The sequence below is a fragment of the Hyperolius riggenbachi genome, chromosome 3 (genome assembly GCF_040937935.1).
Source record: "Hyperolius riggenbachi isolate aHypRig1 chromosome 3, aHypRig1.pri, whole genome shotgun sequence".
NCBI classification, from domain to species: Eukaryota; Metazoa; Chordata; class Amphibia; order Anura; family Hyperoliidae; genus Hyperolius; species Hyperolius riggenbachi.
The window spans coordinates 325,130,545-325,152,698 of NC_090648.1; the positions used below are offsets into that span (position 1 = coordinate 325,130,545).

The following is a 22,154-nucleotide window of genomic DNA, read 5'->3' on the forward strand; positions in this document are numbered from 1 at the left end:
ATAGTGGCACACACTAACGTTATTTATCAATAGTGGCACACACTAACGTTATTCATCAATAGTGGCACACACTAACGTTATTTATCAATAGCGCCCTACATAAGCCAAACTGCAGACGTTATTTATTATTATTATTATTATTATTATTATTTTTTTTTATTTATATAGCGCCAACATATTCCGCAGCGCTTTACAAAGCACAATAAGATGACAAGGGGAACATAGATACAGCTAACAAATATACAGCAGAGTTCCAAGCAGCACAAATATTGTTACAAAGACAGTAAACATTAGGAGGATGACCCTGCCCTTGCGAGCTTACAATCTAATGGGTAGTGGGGGACACACTAGGTAAGGGGGTGGAGGATGGATGAGGCAGTGATTCTTTGCCTCTGATTACATTGTGACAAATAAGTAAATAAAGGGCTATAGAATGTTATAAGCTTGTCTGAAAAGGTGTGTTTTAAGAGTGCGTTTGAAGATGTCCAGGTTTGGAGCATGACGTACAGGCTGTGGAAGAGAGTTCCAGATAAGGGCTGATGCTCGTGTAAAGTCCTGGATGCGAGCATGAGAGGAGGTGATCAGCTTAGAGGCCAGGATAATTTCTTGGGAGGAGCGAAGGTTGCGGGAGGGACAATATCTTGAGATTAGTGAGGAGATGTATGGAGGAGACAACTCGTGGAGGGCTTTGTATGTTAGAGTCAGGAGTTTGAACTGGATCCTCTGGGTAATGGGTAACCAGTGGAGAGAACGGCACAGTGGGGCTGCATCGGAAGAGCGTGTGGAAAGGTGAATGAGGCGGGCCGCTGCATTTAGAAGGGATTGGAGAGGAGCTAGCCTGTTTTTTGGTAGGCCACAGAGCAGGGTGTTGCAGTAGTCTAGGCGGGAGATGATTAAGGCATGAACAAGCATTTTGGTGGCCTCTTGTGTGAGGAAGGGACGGATACGGAATATATTTTTGAGCTGGAAATAGCAGGTGGTGGTTAATGAGGCAATGTGAGGTTTAAAGGAGAGCTCTGAGTCAAGTATAACCCCCAAGCAGCGGGCCTTAGTGGTTGAGGTTATTGGGGTGTTGTCTACCGTTATGGTTGCTATTGGTGGGGGTGTAGATAGCAATGGTGGAAAAATCACAATTTCCGTTTTAGTCATGTTGAGTTTGAGGAAGCGGGAGGACATGAATGCAGAAATGGCACGTAGACAGTCGGGGACTCTGGATAGTAGTGAGGACAGGTCAGGAGCTGAGAGATAGATTTGGGTGTCATCCGCATAGAGGTGATACTGGAAGCCAAAAGAGTTAATTAGTTGTCCCAGGCCACGGGTGTAGATTGAGAAAAGAAGTGGCCCAAGAACAGAGCCTTGAGGTACACCAACAGACAGTGGGTGTGGAGAGGACTTGGTGTTAGAGAAGGAGACAGTGTAAGAGCGTCCAGAGAGATAAGAGGAGATCCAGGAATGTGCTTGTCCCTTGATTCCTAAAGATGACAGTGTCTGCAGTAGCAGAGCATGATCAACCGTGTCAAAGGCAGAGGAAAGGTCAAGGAGTATTAGAATGGAGAACTGGCCTTTGGATTTAGCTACCAGTAGGTCATTAGCAACTTTCGTGAGGGCAGTTTCAGTGGAATGGTGTGTGCGGAATCCAGATTGAAAGGGGTCAAGTAAGGAGTTGGTAGAGAGAAAGGCAGACAATTCTGAATGGATGTGACGTTCCAGCAGTTTAGAAGCAAAGGGGAGGAGCGAGACAGGACGGTAGTTGGATAGAGAAGTTGGATCAAGAGAGGGTTTTTTGATTAGTGGTGTGATGATAGCTTGTTTGAATAAGTAAGGAAAAGTGCCAGTGGAGATAGAAAGGTTGAATAGAGTTGTTAGAGCGGGATTAAAGGAGGAGGAAAGCTGGGGGATTAGATGAGAGGGAATGGGGTCCAGGGCACAGGTAGTGAGATGCGCTTTGGAGATTAGTGAGGAAAGACACTGTTCAGTTAGTGTGGTGAAAGATGTTAGAGTGGGAGACTGGTCTTGTGGAGCGGGGGGAAGGCAGTTAGTGGTGGGTGAGGGTGCAGGCGGACAGAAGGAATTTATAGGTGACGGCTGTGCTGGTAAAAATGGTTGCGCGTTGAAGCTATTACGTATTGCATCAATCTTGCTTGTAAAGTATGATGCAAAGTTGTCGGCTGACAGACATGTGGTAGGGGGAGGAGGTGGGGGACGAAGTAGGGAGTTAAAGGTGTTGAACAATTGTTTTGGGTTGTGGGACTGTGAGGAAATGAGCGAGGAGAAATAAGACTGCTTAGCAGAAGTGAGGGCATCCCTGAGCTCCTGCATAGTTTGTTTATAGTGATTGAAGTCTTCTACAACAGCGCTTTTTCTCCAGCATCTTTCTGCCACCCTGGAGTGCCTTTTCAGCTGTTTGATTTGTTCAGTGAGCCAGGGCTGCCGGTTAGTTTGGCGGGGGCGGGTGGTGGTGAGTGGAACGGCTGAATTCATGGCAGAGGAGACTACATTAAATAAGTAACTGGATGCTGCCTCAGGGTCAGTGTAGGAAGACAGGGTACTTAGAGGTTGCAAGGCCTCAGTCAGGGAATTCACATCCAGGTTGCGGTAATTCCTGCGCGTGACTGTATGGTGTAGTGTTGGAGGAGTTGACGGTAGAGAAGAATTGATTGAGAAGGTATGAAGGTTGTGGTCTGAGAGGGGAAGCGGAGTGTTATGAAAGCTTGATATAGAACAGAGGCGGGTAAAGACAAGGTCAAGAGTGTGGCTGTCTTTGTGGGTGGAAGTGGAGGACCATTGGGCGAGGTCAAACGAGGAGGTGAGAGAGAGCAGTTTGGTGGCAGTAGGGCAATTAGTATCGATGGGTATATTAAAATCTCCAATGATGATAGAGGGTATATCAGTGGAGAGGAACTGGAGAAGCCATGCTGAAAAGTGATCAATGAAAGTAGAGGCTGGACCGGGCGGGCGGTAGATAATAGCAATCTGAATGTGGTATGGAGAGTAGAGACGGACAGCATGAACTTCAAAGGATGAGAGTGCGGGCAGTGGTGTGAGTGGCTTAAAGGAACAGTGTTCAGAGAGGAGGATCCCTACCCCCCCCCTCCATGTTTGTGACCAGGTCTAGGGGCATGACTAAATTTTAGACCACCATATGATAGAGCAGCTGGAGACACCGTGTCTGATGGAGTTATCCATGTTTCAGTGAGCCCCAGGAAGGTGAAAGTGTTGGAGATAAACATGTCATGAGTAAAGGCCAGTTTATTACAAACGGAGCGGGAGTTCCATAGAGCCCCAGATATGGGGAGGGGAGAGCTGGGAAGAAGGGGGATGTCAATAAGATTGTAGGTGTTCTGGGAGGGGAGGTGGTGAGGTTTGTTATTGCTGGAATGAGTTGTAGTCTGAGCAGTGTGAGGTCTAGGAGTGGGCCCTGGGTTCGGTGATATGTCCCCAGAAGCCAGAAGGAGTAGTAGGCAGAGCAGAGAGATGTGGGGGTGGGACTTGTGTGTATGCAAGTTAGGTTTAGTGAGAGCAGAGGAGGGGTAGTGTGAGCACAGAAATAGGAATAGTTCGTGGCTAGAGAAAAGGGGAGACGATAGCAGAGAGGGAGCAATCTGTATGGTGTTGCTGACAGTGGGAGGATGAAGTGACATGTGGATTTTCAGGAACAGAAGGCAAAAAGAAGCGGTTGAGAAAGACATTTTAAACATTCTGAAGGGATCTACAGGGCGATTGATAGCTGACAGCAGGAGGGTGGGGTATGTTTAGAAACAGGAATTGCAGAAACAAGCAAGCATATGGTGAAACAGATAAAAAACAGTTAAGTAGCAAACCATGTACCATGTAACTGCAAAACGGTGAATGGATTTAATGTAACACTGTCAAGGTTAGGGTTAGGCACCACCGGGGGGTCTTAGGGTTAGGCAGAGCCGGGACAAGGTCCTTCAGCACCCAAGGCTGAGACACCAAAGTGCGCCCCTCCATCCCTCCCACCCCAGCCGTCACACACTGATTGCCATTAGACTAATAGGTGCCCCAGGGCCCCCAACACCTTAATCTCTAGTTATCTGGCTTGCAGTCACTGTCATGTATCCCCTTTTCGTATTTCTTTCTGCTTCAAACACAATTGGGAATGACAGCTGAATGAATTGTGCGCCCCCTCCTACACTGCGCGCTTAGGCTGGAGCCTCTCCAGCCTCTGCCTCGGCCCGGCCCTGGGGTTAGGCACCATCATGGGGGTCTTAGGGTTAGGCACCACCAGGGGGGTGGTTAGGGTTAGGCACCACCAGGGGGGTGGTTAGGGTTAGGCACCACCCGGGGGGTCTTAGGGTTAGGGATAGGTACAGGGAGGGTTCTGTGTGAGAGTAGGGTTAGGTATAGTTACAGTACAATATGCACCACCAGGGGGGTGGTTAGGGTTAGGCATCACCAGGGGGATGGTTAGGGTTAGGCACCACCAGGGGGGGTGTATGGGTTAGGGATAGGTACAGAGAGAATTATGTGTGTTAACGCTAAATAACGATAAGGCTTTAACGCTAAATAACGATAAGGCTTTAACGCTAAATAACAATAAGGCTTTAACGTTAAATAGCGATAAGCGGCAACACTGTGCGCCATTATTCGCAGGCGCCATTTTCAGATGGACGCCCTCAGTGGAGCTCACAATCTAATCATACCATAGTCATAGTCTAATGTCCTACCATATTATTATTATGTATTTATATAGCACTGACCTCTTCTGCAGCACTGTACAGAGTACATAGTCATGTCCCTGACTGTCCTCAGAGGAGCTCACAATCTAATCATACCATAGTCATAGTCTAATGTCCTACCATATTATTATTATGTATTTATATAGCACTGACGTCTTCTGCAGCACAGTACAGAGTACATAGTCATGCCACTGACTGTCAATTTAGTCAGCTCTAATCTTGCTATTGGAAACCCTAACCTGGTACTTAATGTTATCCCTTTTCCCATAAATGGACATAGCTGGAGATAGTAGTCCTTGGGCAGTAAAACATACAACTTTGGTCCTGGCGGTGGTTTTATTTATTAAGAAAAGGGGTGTGGCTTGTGCTGAGGACCGGGGCTTAGGGCAAAAGAACTTCTGTGCCTACAGGCTCCTGAGCTGTAAATCCGGCCCTGCTAAAGGGTTAAATGTCCGAAGGGCTGCAGGGAAAATCTCTTTTGTTAAGGATCTCTCCTGCACTGCCTGGGAGGTAGAGAAGCTTGTTCCTCCAGAGAAGGTGTCTCATCCGATCACCGGGACTTGCAGGAGACAGAGGCTGTTTCTATTGGCTCTCTGCTCCTGTCAGTCATAGGTAATCCCTCTCTGCTTCTGTGAGTCACGACACACCAGAGCTGCCGGTAATCATCAAACATGTTACTAGGCTTTACCGCATGCTGTAATCTTCATGAATTGACATTTGTTGAAGTATTTACTGCACAAGTCGGTAATTTACCTCATTGCTCGGTAATTTCAGCTTGCCATGCGGTAATAGCCTTGGTGAATTCACATTTTACAAAAAGCTCAGAAAAATCAGCTGTTTTCAGCATTACTGCATGCGGTAATGCTTGATGAATTAAATCCAATGTCAAATGCAGGGTCTGATCAACGAACACAGTGAATCCAGCGTAGGAGACTTGGGTGCCACCATAGGCCGTAATAGGAATTACGGCTATAGCAGCGCACAGGGAGTAACTTCAGCGCCGTCAGAAGACGGCGCTGAAGTTACTTTTAAAACACAATAATTCGGCTTCCAGCAATTGCTGGAAGTTGAATTATTTCATTCCCACCATCCATGGTGGCCTGGAGGGGGAATAGTATTTAACTCGACCGGGAGCTTGTGCAGCAGCAGCCATATAACGGCTGTATCCTGCGCCCAAGTCTCCCGCACCGATTCCTCTCGTACACTATGATCAATGACTGGGAGGTCTGATCAATAACAGTTCCAGGGTCTGATCAATAAGAGTTGCAGGGTCAGATCAGTTGCAGGGTGAGCCATCACATTGTATATAGAGAAGCACTTAAGCTGATTAGTCTAGTAAAAAGGTGCATAAATACAGAAGTCATTCTCCTGCAGACCGTCACCTGAGGAGAGGTTAACACCACCTGTGCACCCCCCTCTAGTTAATGACTCACCAGATCCTATGACATGTCATGGTCAGTAAACACTTGGGATGTTGCCACCCCTCGCCTCTTTGGCAAATCTGCTCCTGTGACTCGCTCACCTCTTCCTCCGGCTGTCAGAACCCCTCGCAATAATAAAAATTGCTCCAGGCAGTGCAGCTCTATCCTGTTCCTGCCCCGCACACTGGTTTGTCCTGTTCAGCTTGCTGCAGCGGTTTACGGGGCAAAAAGAGGAGAGAGCTGCACTGCCTGGTGTGATTTTTATTATTGCAAGGTGTGCGGACATCATAGGAAGAAGTGAGCGCATCATAGAAGCGGATTTACCAGAGAGGTGGCCAACATACGTACCACACGTGATTACTGACCATGTTCAAAGGATCTGGTGAGTCGTTAACTTGGGGCACCAGTGGTGTGAATCACTGATACAGTTGTGTCCAAGCGTTAATACTAATCGAAACCGCTATCATCTGATCCGCAGTTGCCACCTTCGCCACCCATCTGACTGGGGCTCCTCACCCTCTCACTATAACCCTTCGTGCTTGATGGAATAAAGCAGTGCTCATCATAAAGTTGGTGTAGTTCTGCCTCCTTTGTCTACTAGTTTAATGCCTGCTTCCTTCCTTAAAGTACAGATTGCACAGCCTATCATTGCACAAGATTACCATGGGAAATAACAGATATAATGGTTGAAGCCTCCATTGCTTTTCAGCTTCTACTTGAGCTTCAGCTTCTACTTGCCTACAGAATCCTCCATGTTGAAACAGCTTAAGCCTCACAGCATTGCACGTCCAACGTGAGCTGTGATTGCTCAATGTTTCAGCACTCTTTCTATTGCTGTTAGGGGAGGAACGATTTCTAGGAGAAAAATATGCACGGAGAAATGGTACGGTGCGATAGTACTGGCCTGAGCTCTCATGCAGCAGGACAATCGCACCACTCTATCGCCCAAAGCTATATGAAATTCACTCTTCAGCCTTAGTTTTTTCCCAAGTTGATAGTTCACACCTTAATAAAATGACTTACACCCCCAGCAAGCAGGAAAATACACAAAATAATTTTGCTAGTACTTTTTCTACTACTTTTTAATTCTGAAATGCTGAAAATGTATTTTAAAGAGAATATGAAGATGAATGATCGCCTAGGAGAAAACTTAGGAGAAAATGTTAATTGCATATGGGCCCATATGTGAAATTAGCCTCAAATGACCTCTAGAAGTGAAGTGGTGCAGTTATGAGTTGCATTTTTTCCTCAATACGTTTTTCTCCAGCAACTGCTAAACTGTTGTCGCATTCATAGTTACAGAAGCACTACATTTGAAAGACTACTGGGCCATTTATTTTTGCTTACGTACTATAATCTGAAGGATCAGCCGTTACTGCCATATTCAAGCAGTAGCACTCATACATGAGAGCCGGTATGCATAAAACAAAGGGCACAGTTGTGTGTTAATTCTGAAAGCCTCCAAAATGTGCAGTCTTAAGCTTCTTAAAAAGAGGATTGGAAAACTTTAGTGCGTGTCTAGATTAGAAAAGAACAACTGAGTGTTTAGTCAATGACTCACAATTAGACATCACTGTCTGATGAATGAATATGTAGTGTTCTATGAATCATCTGGCATTGTAGTACTGAATATTAAATATATCGCTAATTTTTCAGAAACTACTAATCTTTGCAGCTACACTTGCAGGAAAAGTACACAAAACATATTTGTAATGTATTGCAAAAGTAAATATGTGTTTTGTATTGGTAATGTGGTCTCTAAGAGATCATCTATCACTATGTACCGTCTGTGAAATGGTCGAGGCTCCATGGATTTTGGCTTTGATAAGATTCTGGGACTGTGTTGATGATTGTGGTAGTCTCTTTTTTGGTCAGATTTGAATAAATAAGAAGAATGACATTTTATTGAACATTTGCTACCCCCCCCCCCCCCCCCCCCTTACTGTTGCTTTGACTTGCACTAACAAGCAATGGTACATTTGCAATTCACTTTTTCTACCAAGTTTTAAGTTGAAATTTTCACAGCTTTGCCCATATGCAATTCTTTTTTTCTCTTGAGTTTTCTACTCCCAAGAGATTGTTTTCAAGTTCTTTTTAAAATTACTTTTCAGCACTTTGCAATTGATAAAGTCCCAAAAAGTAGTTGAAAAAGTACTATCAAAATTATTATTGTAGAGTAGTAGAGGAAAAAACGCAGAGAGATCCGGGAGCCCAATCTGGTGCAATATTGTTAGTGGATCAGGGTAGTAAATAAGACAGTTGAGATTATACTCACAAGAGTGGGTTGCTGTAAGAGGCAACCACTTGTTGTCGCAGGTAGGGAAGTAGCGTCCCCACTCGGCCTTTAGTTCCTAGGTGGTCGCTGCCTCAAAAAGGTGATTGGTCGAGATATCTCAACCAAATCTCCCCTAAATAGCTAGGGGTAATGACTATACATTAACTGGTTCTTGTTCCACGGTTTTTACACCTTAAAGAGAAACTCCGACCAAGAATTGAACTTTATCCCAATCAGTAGCTGATACCCCCTTTTACATGAGAAATCTATTCCTTTTCACAAACAGACCATCAGGGGGTGCTGTATGGCTGATATTGTGGTGAAACCCCTCCCACAAAGAAATTCTGAGTATGTACTCTTGGCAGTTTCCTGTCTGTGAATCCTGTTGCATTGTGGGAAATAGCTGTTTACAGCTGTTTCCAACTGCCAAAACAGCAAGCAGCAGCTACATCACTTGCCAGCAGTAAAAATGTCACCATGTGATAAATGTCAGAATATAAATCAGGGATTTAAAAGATTTTACAATGGGCAAACACTGACAAAATTATTTATACATAATTATTGTAAAAATGAAGCACTTTTTTCAATACATTATTTTCACTGGAGTTCCTCTTGAAAGTTCCTGACATTTTTGACACTTTAGCTGTGTTGTTTTGATACAGCAGTAACTTTTTAATTATCTATGCCATCTTAGTGATACATATCTTGTTTTTTTCAGTACAATCTAGGCTTTCTTTGGGTAATATTTTTCTCCTAAAACTATTTTGTTTTATAGTCCATTTATGGGGAAAAATAGGCGTAATTGCAGAAAACAATTTTTTTTCATTTTTCACCCTTTCTAATTTTCACATCACACATCCCACAGTTATAAAACATTTACAAATACATTATTTGGCCCTTCCCGATTAAAATGATACCCCACATGCCACATTTTACTTCTAGCTGAGTATGTGTTGGACCATTATCCCCAACCTGCGCATCTGTGGCGATCGAATGCATTCGTTAGGGCGACAGTTCAGGGGGCATAGAGCTATACAGATGCATCACTAGGCAATGGCAGAGCGTTACATCTGTAGAGCATTGGGGCCTGAAACTTTTGCCCTAGCGATTGCATCCGATCGCTACTGGCGGCAGTCATTAAATGTTTATAAACAGGCATAGGTATTGCAGGGGTTAATAATGGGTTAATAGGCTAAGTTTGGGTTAAAAATTAATGGGGAATTTAAAAAAATACTTTTTATTTTACTGGGACTGTCACTATAATTTTTTTTTTTTACTTTTACAACTTTTTTTTTTCTAACTTTATTGAATGGTACAGGTAGAATAAAATAGAATACACATTAAAGTACCCCTGTCCTGGTACCTGGTCCTCGATACTTTTAAAATGTTTTATTACTGGTGCTATGTGACTAGCACACAGCACCATCTTCCCCCTTCCAGCGCCCCCTGCGGCCCCGTTCTGACATAAAATATGTGCCGGGAGGAAGTGGCAGCACTTCCTCCCCTCTGCTCGTCCATAATTCAGCCCCCTCTTCATCTGCTGCTATAGTTCCCCTAATGATTTACGGCACAGAGTTGCACAGGGGAGCTGCATGTGTGTAATTTTGTGGTATTTGAGGTCGGAAGACTATCCAAACTCAAATACCACAAGATCGCACACAGTGCAAATCATAAGGGGAACTATAGCAGAAGGTGAAGGGGGCTGAATTATGGACGAGCAGAGGGGAGGAAGGACTGACACTTCCTCCCCTCGCATAATTGACATTCTGCCTCAGTCGAAGATTATGACTGAGCAGAATGGGGACTAAAGGAGGCACAAGAGGGGGGGAAATGGTGATGTGTGCTAGTCACCGCACCAGTAATTAAACAATATTAATGTACGGGGGGAGGGGAGGAGAGGGAACCAGGTCAGGGGTACTTTAACAAACAAAATTGTTCTTTAAACAGCAGCTCTTGTCAGCTCATATCACAGAATGACAGTTATGTAAAGTAACGCAGTCACGGCAAGTGAAACTTCATAAATGTTTACCAGGTTTCACCAAATGGTCACTACAACTGGATAAAGCAGTGATCAGTCAAGCAGAGGCGCTCACATTAGCTCTGAGAATTTATGTTTGCATTCAGCAATCCATTCTGAGCAGATTGAGGCAGAAGCAGCACACCTGGTGCATGCTAGAAGCAAACAACTAATACTTCACAGAAATTCATGAAAATACTGTAGGAAAAAAACAGGTGATAAAAAGAAATTCATTACAATAAAATACAAGTAAAAGTACTTGGGTCCTTGGGCCCTGACGGTGGTGGGAGCACATTTATCACCAAGGCTTCTTGCACACTATGTACTGTACATTGCAATGCTGGAGAAACGCAAAACTGGAAAAATCACTTTGCACATTAGACATGCAATACAACGTGTTGTGACTCATACAGTACCATTAAAAGTATGCTTCACTGCACCGTGAATGTGCATGTTACCCGGTAAATGCACTGCATCCAGATGGAACCTGCTGCACTGCACCTCAGTCAGTGTGCTAGCCCCATAGGAATATCATTGCATCACGCTGGGATGATATTGTGCGTCGCGAAGGACTGCATTACACATAGTGTATAATAGCAGCAGTAGGGTATTGCACCGTGTTAGCCATCAGTAAAAGCAAGAAGTTTTAAATCAGGATGATACCATTTATTGGCTAACTAAAAAGAATAAGCTTTCGGCTTTGCAGCCTTCGTTGGGCTTAAATCCTGTCGAAGCCGAAAGCTCGCTTATTCTTATTCTTTTTAGTTAGCCAATAAATGGTATCATCCTGATTTAAAACTTCTTGCTTCTACATAGTGTATAAGCAGATTAAGGCTAGGCTCACAGTGGGACATTGCGTACTGTTTAAAAGCAGGATTGTAATGCAATGGAAAGTGGCATAGTGCATTGCGACACATGAAGCCTACAGTTTATGGAAAGTATGCTTCACTGTTACTGTTAACACGCACACGTGATCCGGTACCATGCAGCATGCCTTACGTTATACCAACGGATTAAACCCGCACCCCGCTGCTTATGTGCCAATGTAAACATACCATTTCAATATAATTGCATTGCGCTAGCATACATCAAATGTTATTTATTATGGGAGTGAATGGCGGCGCACTTTTTGTCCACTTGCCTCATGCGCCCACGTTTCCTGCCACCACGATAGGTATGTTTAGTATATTTGTAAACGTTATTTGTCATCGGCGCATTTTGTAAACTTAAAGGGAAGGTTCAGGGACAGTTAAAAAAATATATAAATCTAAATCCACTTACCTGGGGCTTCCTCCAGCCCGTAGCAGGCAGGAGGTGCCCTCGGCGCCGCTCAGCAGGCTCCCAGTGGCCGACCCGACCTGGCCAGGCCGGCGGCCAGGTCGGGCCTCTTCTGCGCTCCATTGTGCGTTCCACGCCGGCGTGCTGACGTCATCGGACATCCTCCGGGCTGTACTGCGCAGGCTCAGTAGTTCCTGCACAGCCTGCGCAGTACAGCCCGGAGGACGTCCGATGACGTCAGCACGCCGGCGTGGAATGCACAATGGAGCGCAGAAGAGGCCCGACCTGGCCGCCGGCCTGGCCAGGTCGGGTCGGCCACCGGGAGCCTGCGGAGCTGCGCCGAGGGCACCTCCTGCCTGCCACGGGCTGGAGGAAGCCCCAGGTAAGTGGATTTGGATTTTTTTTTTAACTGTCCCTGAACCTTCCCTTTAAATCATCACAAGCACAGTTTTAAAATGTTAAAAATATACAAATGATGTTTAACCACTTCACCACTGAGGGGTTTTACCCCCTGACCACCAGAGCAATTTTCACCTTTCAGCGCTCCTTCCATTCATTCGTCTATAACTTTATCATTACTTATCGCAATGAAATGAACTATATCTTGTTTTTTCCGCCACCAATTAGGCTTTCTTTAGGTGGGACATTATGCCAAGAATTATTTTTTTCTAAATGTGTTTTAATGGGAAAATAGGAAAAATGTGGGGAAAAAAAAAATTATTTTTCAGTTTTCGGCCATTATAGTTTTTAAATAATGCATGCTACTGTAATTAAAACCCATGAAATTTATGTGCCCTTTTGTCCCGGTTATAAAACCGTTTAAATTATGTCCCTATCACAATGTTTGGCGCCAATATTTCATTTGGAAATAAAGGTGCATTTTTTTCAGTTTTGCGTCCATCCCTAATTACAAGCCCATAGTTTATAAAGTAACAGTGTTATACCCTCTTGACTTAAATATTTAAAAAGTTCAGTCCCTAAGGTAACTAATTATGTATTTTTTTTAATTGTAAATTTTTGAATTTTTTTTTAATTACAAAAAAAAAAAAAAATGGGGAGTGTGGGAGGTAATGAGTTAATTTTTTGTGTAAAAGTCATTTATTTGTATGTGAAAAATGTGTAGGGTGTAGTTTACTATTTGGCCACAAGATGGCCACAGTAACTTTTTGCTTTATTGCGACCTCCAAGCCTCCTTCCGGAAGCTTGGAGGAAGAATAAGGAGGCTGGACACGTGAGTTTCTTCTCACAATGATCGCGCTGCCCATAGGAGAGCAGCGGGTCATTGTGGGGCTTAGATCAACGAACGGGAATGGATTTTCCCGTTCATTGATCTCCGGGCGAGCGGGCGGCGGCGGTTTTACTAGCGGCGGGCGGCGTGTTTACGAGCGGGAGCGCGGACAGCGTCGGGAACGCGGAAAGTACGTGTTTCTCCGTCCCTGGTTTTTAAAGGATGGAAAAAGGGGCGGAGAAATACGTACGCGCGGGGGTAAAGTGGTTAATATGGGAGTGAATGGTGGAGCCCTTTTTGTCCACTTGCCTCATGCGTCCAAATTTCCTGCTTCCAGTAAGAACACAGTAGTCCTGCCTCTTCATGCTACTCTCACACTAGGGCCTTGCATTAAATTGGGTTATAACCTACACATAATGCAAGCAAAAAACAACAGTAGAGGTGGCATGTGATGTAACACAAGCAAAGAAACAACAAACCAGTGTGCAGCTTCTTGACAAGCATTTTGCACGTTATTGTGTGTGATTCTAGCAACGCACTGAATGTTCTGTAGAGTAACAATGGAGTCCGTTACATTGCATTGTAACTAATGTGGTGTGAAATATTAGGAATAGCACCATGTTACAGTGCACAAAACAGTGTCCATTAGAACTAAGTGCGTCAGTGTAAAAATAGCCTTATGTCTTCTACGCGAATCAGCATTTTTGTACTCTTAGGGATAGCCAATCAGAAGTCTGATTACCTTTTTAGGCCCACCCATTGTTACACAAAGGTGTATATAATGGCGTTACCTAGACTAGAGTATACCATCCAGGGGGGTTCTGTATATGCAGAAACATGCACTCAATTCTCAAATCCTTTCCCTGTTTGCTGAATTATTTCACTTAACAATGGCCGTTATTTCTGCAAAAACTACAGCAAGAGCAAAAAACACCATTTTAATTGCAGTGCCAGTTTGGGGTGAATGCACTGTAAATCCCTGCTAATGGTTAATCTGTTTAAAGTGGACCTGAACTCTTGCACAGAACAGAAAGAAAACATAGAGAAATGCACCCTTTATGTATTTAGAGAGTTTAGCCTGTCTAATTCCCCCTCATCTGTGACTAATCACACTGTAATTTGACCTCTTCAGCTGTGTCAGCTCAGGAATCTCCTCTGCCACGGCATAGCTGCTAAGTTGTAAACACAGGATGTTAACAAGATGTCTGCTTCCATAAAAGCAGGAAGTAGAAACACTGCAGATTTATTGCAGGATTTGTATTTGCTGTAACAAAGAAATGTGTTTCTTTAAGGTTATTATGCTGTTGTGTATCTTTTAGAGCAGAGAGGAAGTTGTGAGTTCAGGTCCACTTTAAATGCTTTGGCTTTGCATTGCCTAGGTGTGAAATCTGATAACACTTTCCTATTTTATTTGCCCCAAACAGGACACATGGAGGATATTTCTGACTGCTCTAGTATCCACAGATGTCACCTGTTTCCCACTATCTGCAATGGCTTATGTTTAACAATGTTTAATCTTTTTAGAGTACATCATGTTCTGTTTAAGTTCACTGTTCATTTCTTCTTCCTGCAAGTGGAGTTGTTTTTGAAACATGTGTTAGAAATATAGAAAAGGAATAATAAATCCTTTGGCAGGACAGTAATACTGTACTCACAGCTAGCAGCGGAAATCTACAATGAGGATGATCACAAAACACATGCTATTTGCTTCAAGCGTCTTTCCTGCTATACATTGGTGAAACGTTGTTTAGTGCCAAGTAGTTACTCTACTTGCATAGCATGCATTATCTTAGCAACATTCATGGGTTGTGCTGGTTGCGCAATGCAGGCTACATAGGCAGCATAATCAAATGGAAAATTCCTGTGCATTCCCTGCAACTTTACCAATATTTAGTAAATATGGGCCTAGGGCCTCGATTCACTAAAGGGTGCTAACCTAGTTAGCACGCCTAAAAGCTTTGGACGTGCAAACTAGGGTGCTAAGTAGTTTGCATGTCTAAAGCTGGTACTGATCGTGCACAAAGTGTAGCGGTGTGTGTGAAACATCGCACTGTTCGCGTGGTAAGTACGCTTATCAGGCTATTTAGCATGCGAATGGTGCGACGTTTCACGCGCACCACGCATTGCTAAAGTTTGCACGTGCAAACTTTTGTGCGCATGTTAGCAAGTGCAAAGGCACTTTTCACGTGCTAAGGGGCTTTTCACTGGCGTGCTAACACTTAGCACCCTTTAGTGAATCAAGCCCTATGTGTGTCGCATAAAGCTTGTGCTACAATGCAGGCATAACACACTGCACATTAGAACATTGACTGCTTTGGCACACTGCCATTCGCTGAAATTTTTGTCACTATCCCTGTATTATGAACCGGGATGTAACACATGATAAGCTACTAGACAACTCTGTAAACCTAATTTTTTGAATAGCCACTGATGTTTTCCCATGCTTTTATACAGACAATACTAATGTATTTTTCAGTGAATAGCAATATAAAGCTTGAGGCCATTCCCACTTGTCCTAGCATTTTCTGCTTGTGATTTCATGCATGAACACAAATCGCAAAAATTGCAGTGCCATTGAAATAAATTACAGGTGTGCGATCACCTTTTCAGAGAATCGCAAAAAAACACATGCAACTTCTAAAAAAGTGTGACCCCTGATTTAGGTCTTTTTCAGACAGGCAGCTGGCAGGAGGTGAATTCACCACCTGCCAGCGGCTCTCCTGCACCTGCAGTTGTTAGCACTCGGTAATGGAGCTGGACAGGCGGCATGTGAGCGCGGCCGCAGCTGTGCTCAAACCCGACATGTCGCCATTCTCTGCCATCGGATGTGACCGCGTGTCAAGCGTTGCCATGAGTGGTGTTACAAAAACTGTCAGTTGGCTGCATTTAAAATGCACCTGAATTGCACTTGTGGGCACCAGGCAGGACGCTGAACTGCCCGCCTCCCGTCTATAAGAGGCCTTAAGCTAAATACTCGCTAAATACTCGCTAAATACTCACCTAAAGATGGATCAGGGAACCTCACAGAAAGGCCTCCAGACAAACAAGGTTCCCCAATCTATCTTCCTGCATGCTTCACGCGACGGCATACGAGGGGCGCAAACCAAAGTTTAAACAATCGCGGCACTGGAGTTGGCGGGGATCTTAAAGGGATACTGTAGGGGGGGTCGGGGGAAAATGAGTTGAAGTTACCCGGGGCTTCTAATGGTCCCCTACAGACATTCTGTGCCCATGCAGCCACTCACCGATGCTTTGGCCCCGCCTCTGGTTCACTTCTGGAATTTCAGACTTTTAAGTCTGAAAACCACGGCACCTGCGTTGCCGTGTCCTCGCTTCTCCTGATGTCACCAGGAGCGCACGGTGCAGGCACAGACCATACGGGGCCTGCGCAGTACGCTCCTGGTGCCATCAGCAGGAGTGAGGACACGGCAATGCAGGCGCAGTGGTTTTCAGACTTTAAAGTCTTAAATTCCAGAAGTGAACCGGAGGCGGGGCTGGAGCATTGGGGAGTGGCTGCGCGGGCACAGGAGGTCTGCCAGGGACCATCGGAAGCCCCGGGTAACTTCAACTTATTTTCCCCCGACCCCCTACAGTATCCCTTTAAAGATCAGATCCGCCATGACGGTCATTATTCGCCGCACATTACAAAGCATCGTTTCGCTAATTGCGTGCCTGTACCTACATTGCAAGATCACAGAAACTGTTGTTCGTCGCTTTAAAAAAAAACCCGGCGGTTGTTGGAAGAATCGCTGACAAAAACGCAAGTTGGGTACGGGCCTCTAATGTGTCAGTTTGCTGTGATTTGGTCACGTATGTCCAGCTCCTTATACAAGTGCTGTATCAGTCTGAGCACAAAACGCTCATTAGTAGCCGATTTCTGCTTGCAGCTCAATATGCCCAATCTTAGCAAATAGACAAAAAGACATGCCCATTAAGTTTAATCAATATGCAGTACATCAAATCTGCACCATGAAAAATTAATTTAGGCAATGGTAAAATAAAGCACTTAACCTTTGTAAAGCACACCTTGAGACAATCTGACAAAATCAGATTATATTTCACAAAATGAAGGTTGCATTTCATGTTGTCCTTTAGGAAAACTAACCCTTCTCTGAAAAAAGCCAATTTGCAAGAATTAGTAGTGATGGAAGTTTAGTTCACATTTTCATCGTCCTTACAACTGAAAATTGTTCCTCCAGCTTTACAGCCCTTTACAGTAAAATTGTGTGTAGCAGACTTTAGATTTGATATAAGCAATGAGCCTAATGAAAACCTATTAAAGCAATAGCAGTTGCTTGGCTGTCCTGCTGATACTCTGCCTCTAAAGGCTCATACACACATCAGACTATGGTCTTTGGAAAATGAAAGATCACAGACCAATCTTACCACCCTTCATGTAGTATGAGAGCCATATTCTACACAGTCTTTTCTATGGAGCTCAACTCCACATCAGAAAAAAATCTTTGCAAGATGCTGCACACACAGATGCTGTACAGACACAAAAGATCAGTATCTGCAAAAGATCTGTTCCTGCCAAAAATCCATTCCTGCAAATTGCAATGATAGTCTATGAGATCTGCAGATCATCATACACACATGATTTAACTGACATTCATCTGCAGATCAAGCAATCATCCGCAGATCTGAAAATCCATCCTGGTGGATCTGATCTGCAGATGAATGTCAGTTAAATCATGTGTGTATGATGATCTGCAGATCTCATAGACTATCATTGCAATTTGCAGGAATGGATTTTTGGCAGGAACAGATCTTTTGCAGATACTGATCTTTTGTGTCTGTACAGCATCTGTGTGTGCAGCATCTTGCAAAGATTTTTTTCTGATGTGGAGTTCAGCTCCATAGAAAAGACTGTGTAGGCATGGCTCTCATACTACATGAAGGGTGGTAAGATTGGTCTGTGATCTTTCATTTTCAAAAGACTATAGTCTGATGTGTGTATGTGGCCTAAGGCTCAACACACACCATACAATCTTGGTTGTTCAATCTTACCACTTTCATGTAGTATAAGAGCTTATCCAATCAATCATTCAAGGTATTTTCAATCTGTTAGCCCTTATACTACATAGATTTGGTAAATCTGTACAACCAAGATTGTATGGTGTGTGTTGAGCTTAATACTTTTAGCCATAGACCCTGAACAAACATGCAGCAGGTCAGGAGTTACTGACATTATTTTAAGATCTGACAAGATTAGCTGCATGCTTGTTTCTTGTGGACTTATGACACTACAGCAACTAAATAGTTCAGCAGGGCTGCCAGGCAACTGGTATTGTTTAAAAAGTAACAAATATGGCACTGGCAGCATCACTCTCATCTCGTGTTCACTTTAAGCAGTACAGAGAGAGGCACTGGTGATCAACATGATACCATGGTGCAAGCAAGGTGTCAAATCAAGAGAATATCATCCCTTCACCTAGTCTGCCACAAATCTTACAAGGCAGAGGTGCGCACACTTTTTCTGCTTGTGAGCTTCTTTAAAGAAATAGCAAGTCACAATGATCTACCTACTGTATGTACGATTTTATGAGCACTGTAACAGGGATACAGAGGCGCCAGAAGAATTAAAATGTCTACAAAGTTTAACGTTTGTGGGGGCAGTGGTGGACTTACTTCCTCCAAACAGACACAAGATATGCCAACAAAGTTTTAGCAAAACAAATTTATTTACATACTCCAGGGGAAAAAGCAACGAGTTTCACTGGTATGACCCCGCTTCATCAGGCAATAGGTAGGAGTAGGTACAGTGCAGGTCTGTAGCTGGGCCAAGCACTTCTGTAAATTTTAGGAGCATCTTGTATATACAGAATGCAAAATGTAAAAAAAAAAGTCCTTTGTGATCTACCTAATGGGCACCCTGTTAGGCCTGGTGCACACCGAGCGGTTTCGAAGCGTTTCACAAACCGCATCCGCCAGTGAGAACGCTTGGCTAATGTATCTCGATGGGCTGGTGCACACCAGCGGTTTGAGGTTTTTAGCAAACCGCAAATGTGGGTCCTGCAGCACTTTTGCGGTTTGCAGAAGCGTTTCTGCCTCAATGTAAAGTATAGCAAAAGCTCAGACCACTCTGAAAAACGCCCGATCAGAGCGGTTTTCCAGGCGTTTTTGTTACAGTAGCTGTTCAGTAACAGCTTTACTGTAACAATAAATGACATCTGCTACACAAAAACGCTCCAGAGAACACTAGGCATGTTTAGAAAACCTCTCTAAACATGCCTAAAATTGCTCTGAAAATCTGCTTCAAAAACCTCTAGCGTTTTGGGGATCTGCTAGCAGTTTTGGTGTGCACTGGGCCTTACAGTGTATTCTGAGCTTAAATCTCCTCTTCCTATTGGTAATCAGGTTTTTCCCGTGTGTGTGGGGGGCAGGGCCGCCATCAGAATTTTTTGGGCTCCGTACTTAGCAAACCTACAGCCGCCCCCCCCCTCACGTTAAATAACAATCTGATAAGTAGATTGTGTGGGGGCAGAGCCACCTTATATGGGGTAGAGGCATAGCAGCTTGCCTGTCGCCCATAACTCCCTCCACCCTGCATTGATGCGTGTTCACCAGGGAAGAGGGAGCAGGGAAGAGGGAGACGACTACACAACTCCTGTTATTCCACGGCAGAAATGCCAGCAGAGGCTCGAGTGGCACTGCCACAGTTTGGGCCCCAGACCCTTCCTGAGCCCCATACTACTGTCCCTCTTGTCCCCCCCTGATGGCTGCTATGAATGTGTTTATCGGTCGATGAAAGCACAACTCCTGAAATAAACACACACAACCATTTAGAGGATACACAAGCAGTGGCTTGACTGGGATTCAGACCTGAAATTTTTAATGCAAGGCTAGACTCAGCTAACCATATTACCGGTACATATATAAATGTAAAAAAAGTAGGCTGCTGACCTTGTTAGTGCATTGTTATAAAGACCAAGCTGTAACCATATTGTAACCTGTTTATTTAATTTTATTTTTTTTACATGAGCCATGTCCTTGCTCACACATTTTTAGCATTATTATGAGGAATCGCATCACTGTGTTGGGATCAGAAATGTGTTGTTAGCAAAGTAAGGACATGATGTGAGGCAGATAAGATAACAATTGTCTGATTTCTCAAGGCCCATAGACGCGCTCAACAGCGGTCTTTTATGCTTTCACAACTTTTGTTGTGAAACAAGCTGAAACACCTAAAAAAAAGTATTTTGCTATTGTTCAAAGAGCTGATAAGACTGATAATAAGTCAATCCAACAGTTGGATTTATGTCTTATCAGTCTTATCAGCTCTTTGAACAATAGCAAAATACTTTTTTAGGTGTTTCAACTTGTTTCACAACAAAAGTTGTGAAAGCATAAAAGACCGCTGTTGAGTGTGTGTATGGGGCTTCAGAGAGAATTCAATATTTTGTTTTTCTTAAGGTGGCCATACACTCGTTAGATTAGCAGCAGATAGATCATCAGATAGATTTTCTGATCTATCTGATGTGTTTAGGAACATTTTTTACTAGGAACAGATTTCCAATAGATTTCAGTATGCAATGAAAGATGAAGCCGGCACCATCTGTAGATATTTTCTGCTCTTTTATTGCATTCCAGCAAATAAGGCAACGTTTCAAGGCTACACGCCTCATTGTCAAGCTATGCTGGATGTCAATCACATTACAAACAGTTACGCATGGGTATTTATAGTAAACATGGTTAACAACAGCCAATGTAATTCAAATCTCTTACCACCAATCATAACAGTCCTATGTCTGTCGGACCTGATAGGGAACTAATACATTGCTGTTTTGATAGGTCAGAGAATCCTGGTCCCTCCCACCTCCAACACCCTCCTTGACTCATTGACTCCGGCCTCCTGGGTCCGCCTCTCTCCACAGTGACCTCATCTCACCGCCCTAGGCGGACCTGATGGGAGTCCTGTGGGATGACACACAGTGAGCGCCGTTCCAGCGCGTCTCAGCGGATCTATGGGGACGCGAGCGGCCACAGGCCGCTGACATCACCAGATGTATTGTGGGAGATCGGAGCTGTGAGCCAATAGGTACTCACTTCCCAGGATGTGACGTAGACGTCGCATCATGCATAAACAATAGTGCGACCAATAGGCGCACTCTTTCTCCCGCAAATGGCTAATTAGCATGTATAAACAATCACCTCTATTCAAATATTACCAACTACATAGAGACAGTGATCAAAAAGTAAATATAAGAGAGGACAAAGGGGGGGGGGGGGGGGGATAGCAATCACCAGTATTAAAGTGGACTCTTTTCAGGGCCTATAGATACAAACATTAAAGTACAAAGAAAACATTTAACATATTGTCAAGACTGGACACAATGGAGCGGACTATAAAAAAGGTAATAAATCAAGTTCTCTATTCAGTCCTCTTGGCTCCATTGTGTCCAGTCTTTTGATCCAATATGGCTCCCTCCAGAGCAATCTCTTCAGGTGGTCACCCCCCCCCCTCCTCAATGGTGCCACTTTCTCTATGACCAAAAACCTAAGCTGACTGACATGATGTCCTGCATGTACAAAGTGATAGGCCACTGCCTGATCTGTCAGTCGTTCTCTAATGGCATGTTTGTGTGATGACAACCGTTTTTGAGTGGTCTGTCCGATATATAATAAGCCACATGGGCATTTCAATGCATACACCACATAATCTGAATCACATGTATGCCACCCTCTAATTGGAATGTACCCTGATGGGGATGTAATAACATATGACCCTTAATGACAGAGCTACAGTGGACACAATTTAGACATGGATATGTCCCTTTTTTCTTTGTCTGTACTGGACTGATATTGCGGCTAGAGTCAGCATGAACCAACCGGTCTCTTACGGTCGGTGGTCTTTTCTTCTTTCATTGCTTGCTGATTGATCCGGAATGCTGCCTGGCACATCGACTCTGAGCCATTTTGGGGTGTGCAGTCACATCACAACTTGCATGCAATAGATTTCAGTATGAAATCTATTGAAAATCGATCTGATGGCATTTTTTGCCATCAGATTTCCATTAGGTCCAATGCAAATTAATAAGCAATCTCATCAGATCAACCTAGATTTTCCAGCATGTCAGATCGATTGAAATCGGCTGCAGATCGATCGGGCAATCGATTTCGAACGATCGATCGGCCGCTAATCGGCTGAGTGTATGGGCCCCTTTAAAGTATCCTATTAGAAAGTGAAGCATTTCAAAAACAAAATAATTATATGTAAAAAAAAAGAACCAGA

At 44.0% G+C, this 22,154-nt stretch overlaps 1 protein-coding gene across 1 annotated transcript in view; it reads left to right on the forward strand.

Annotated features, from left to right (window-relative positions):
- POC1B (POC1 centriolar protein B) overlaps positions 1–14,439 on the forward strand; it is a 218,447-nt gene extending 204,008 nt beyond the window's left edge. Inside the window, exon 11 of the mRNA XM_068276831.1 lies at positions 14,344–14,439. Within this exon, the coding sequence (XP_068132932.1) occupies positions 14,344–14,424 (81 nt within the window). The 3' untranslated portion in view covers positions 14,425–14,439. The remainder of the gene's footprint in view (positions 1–14,343) is intronic.
- Positions 14,440–22,154: the final 7,715 nt, after the last annotated feature.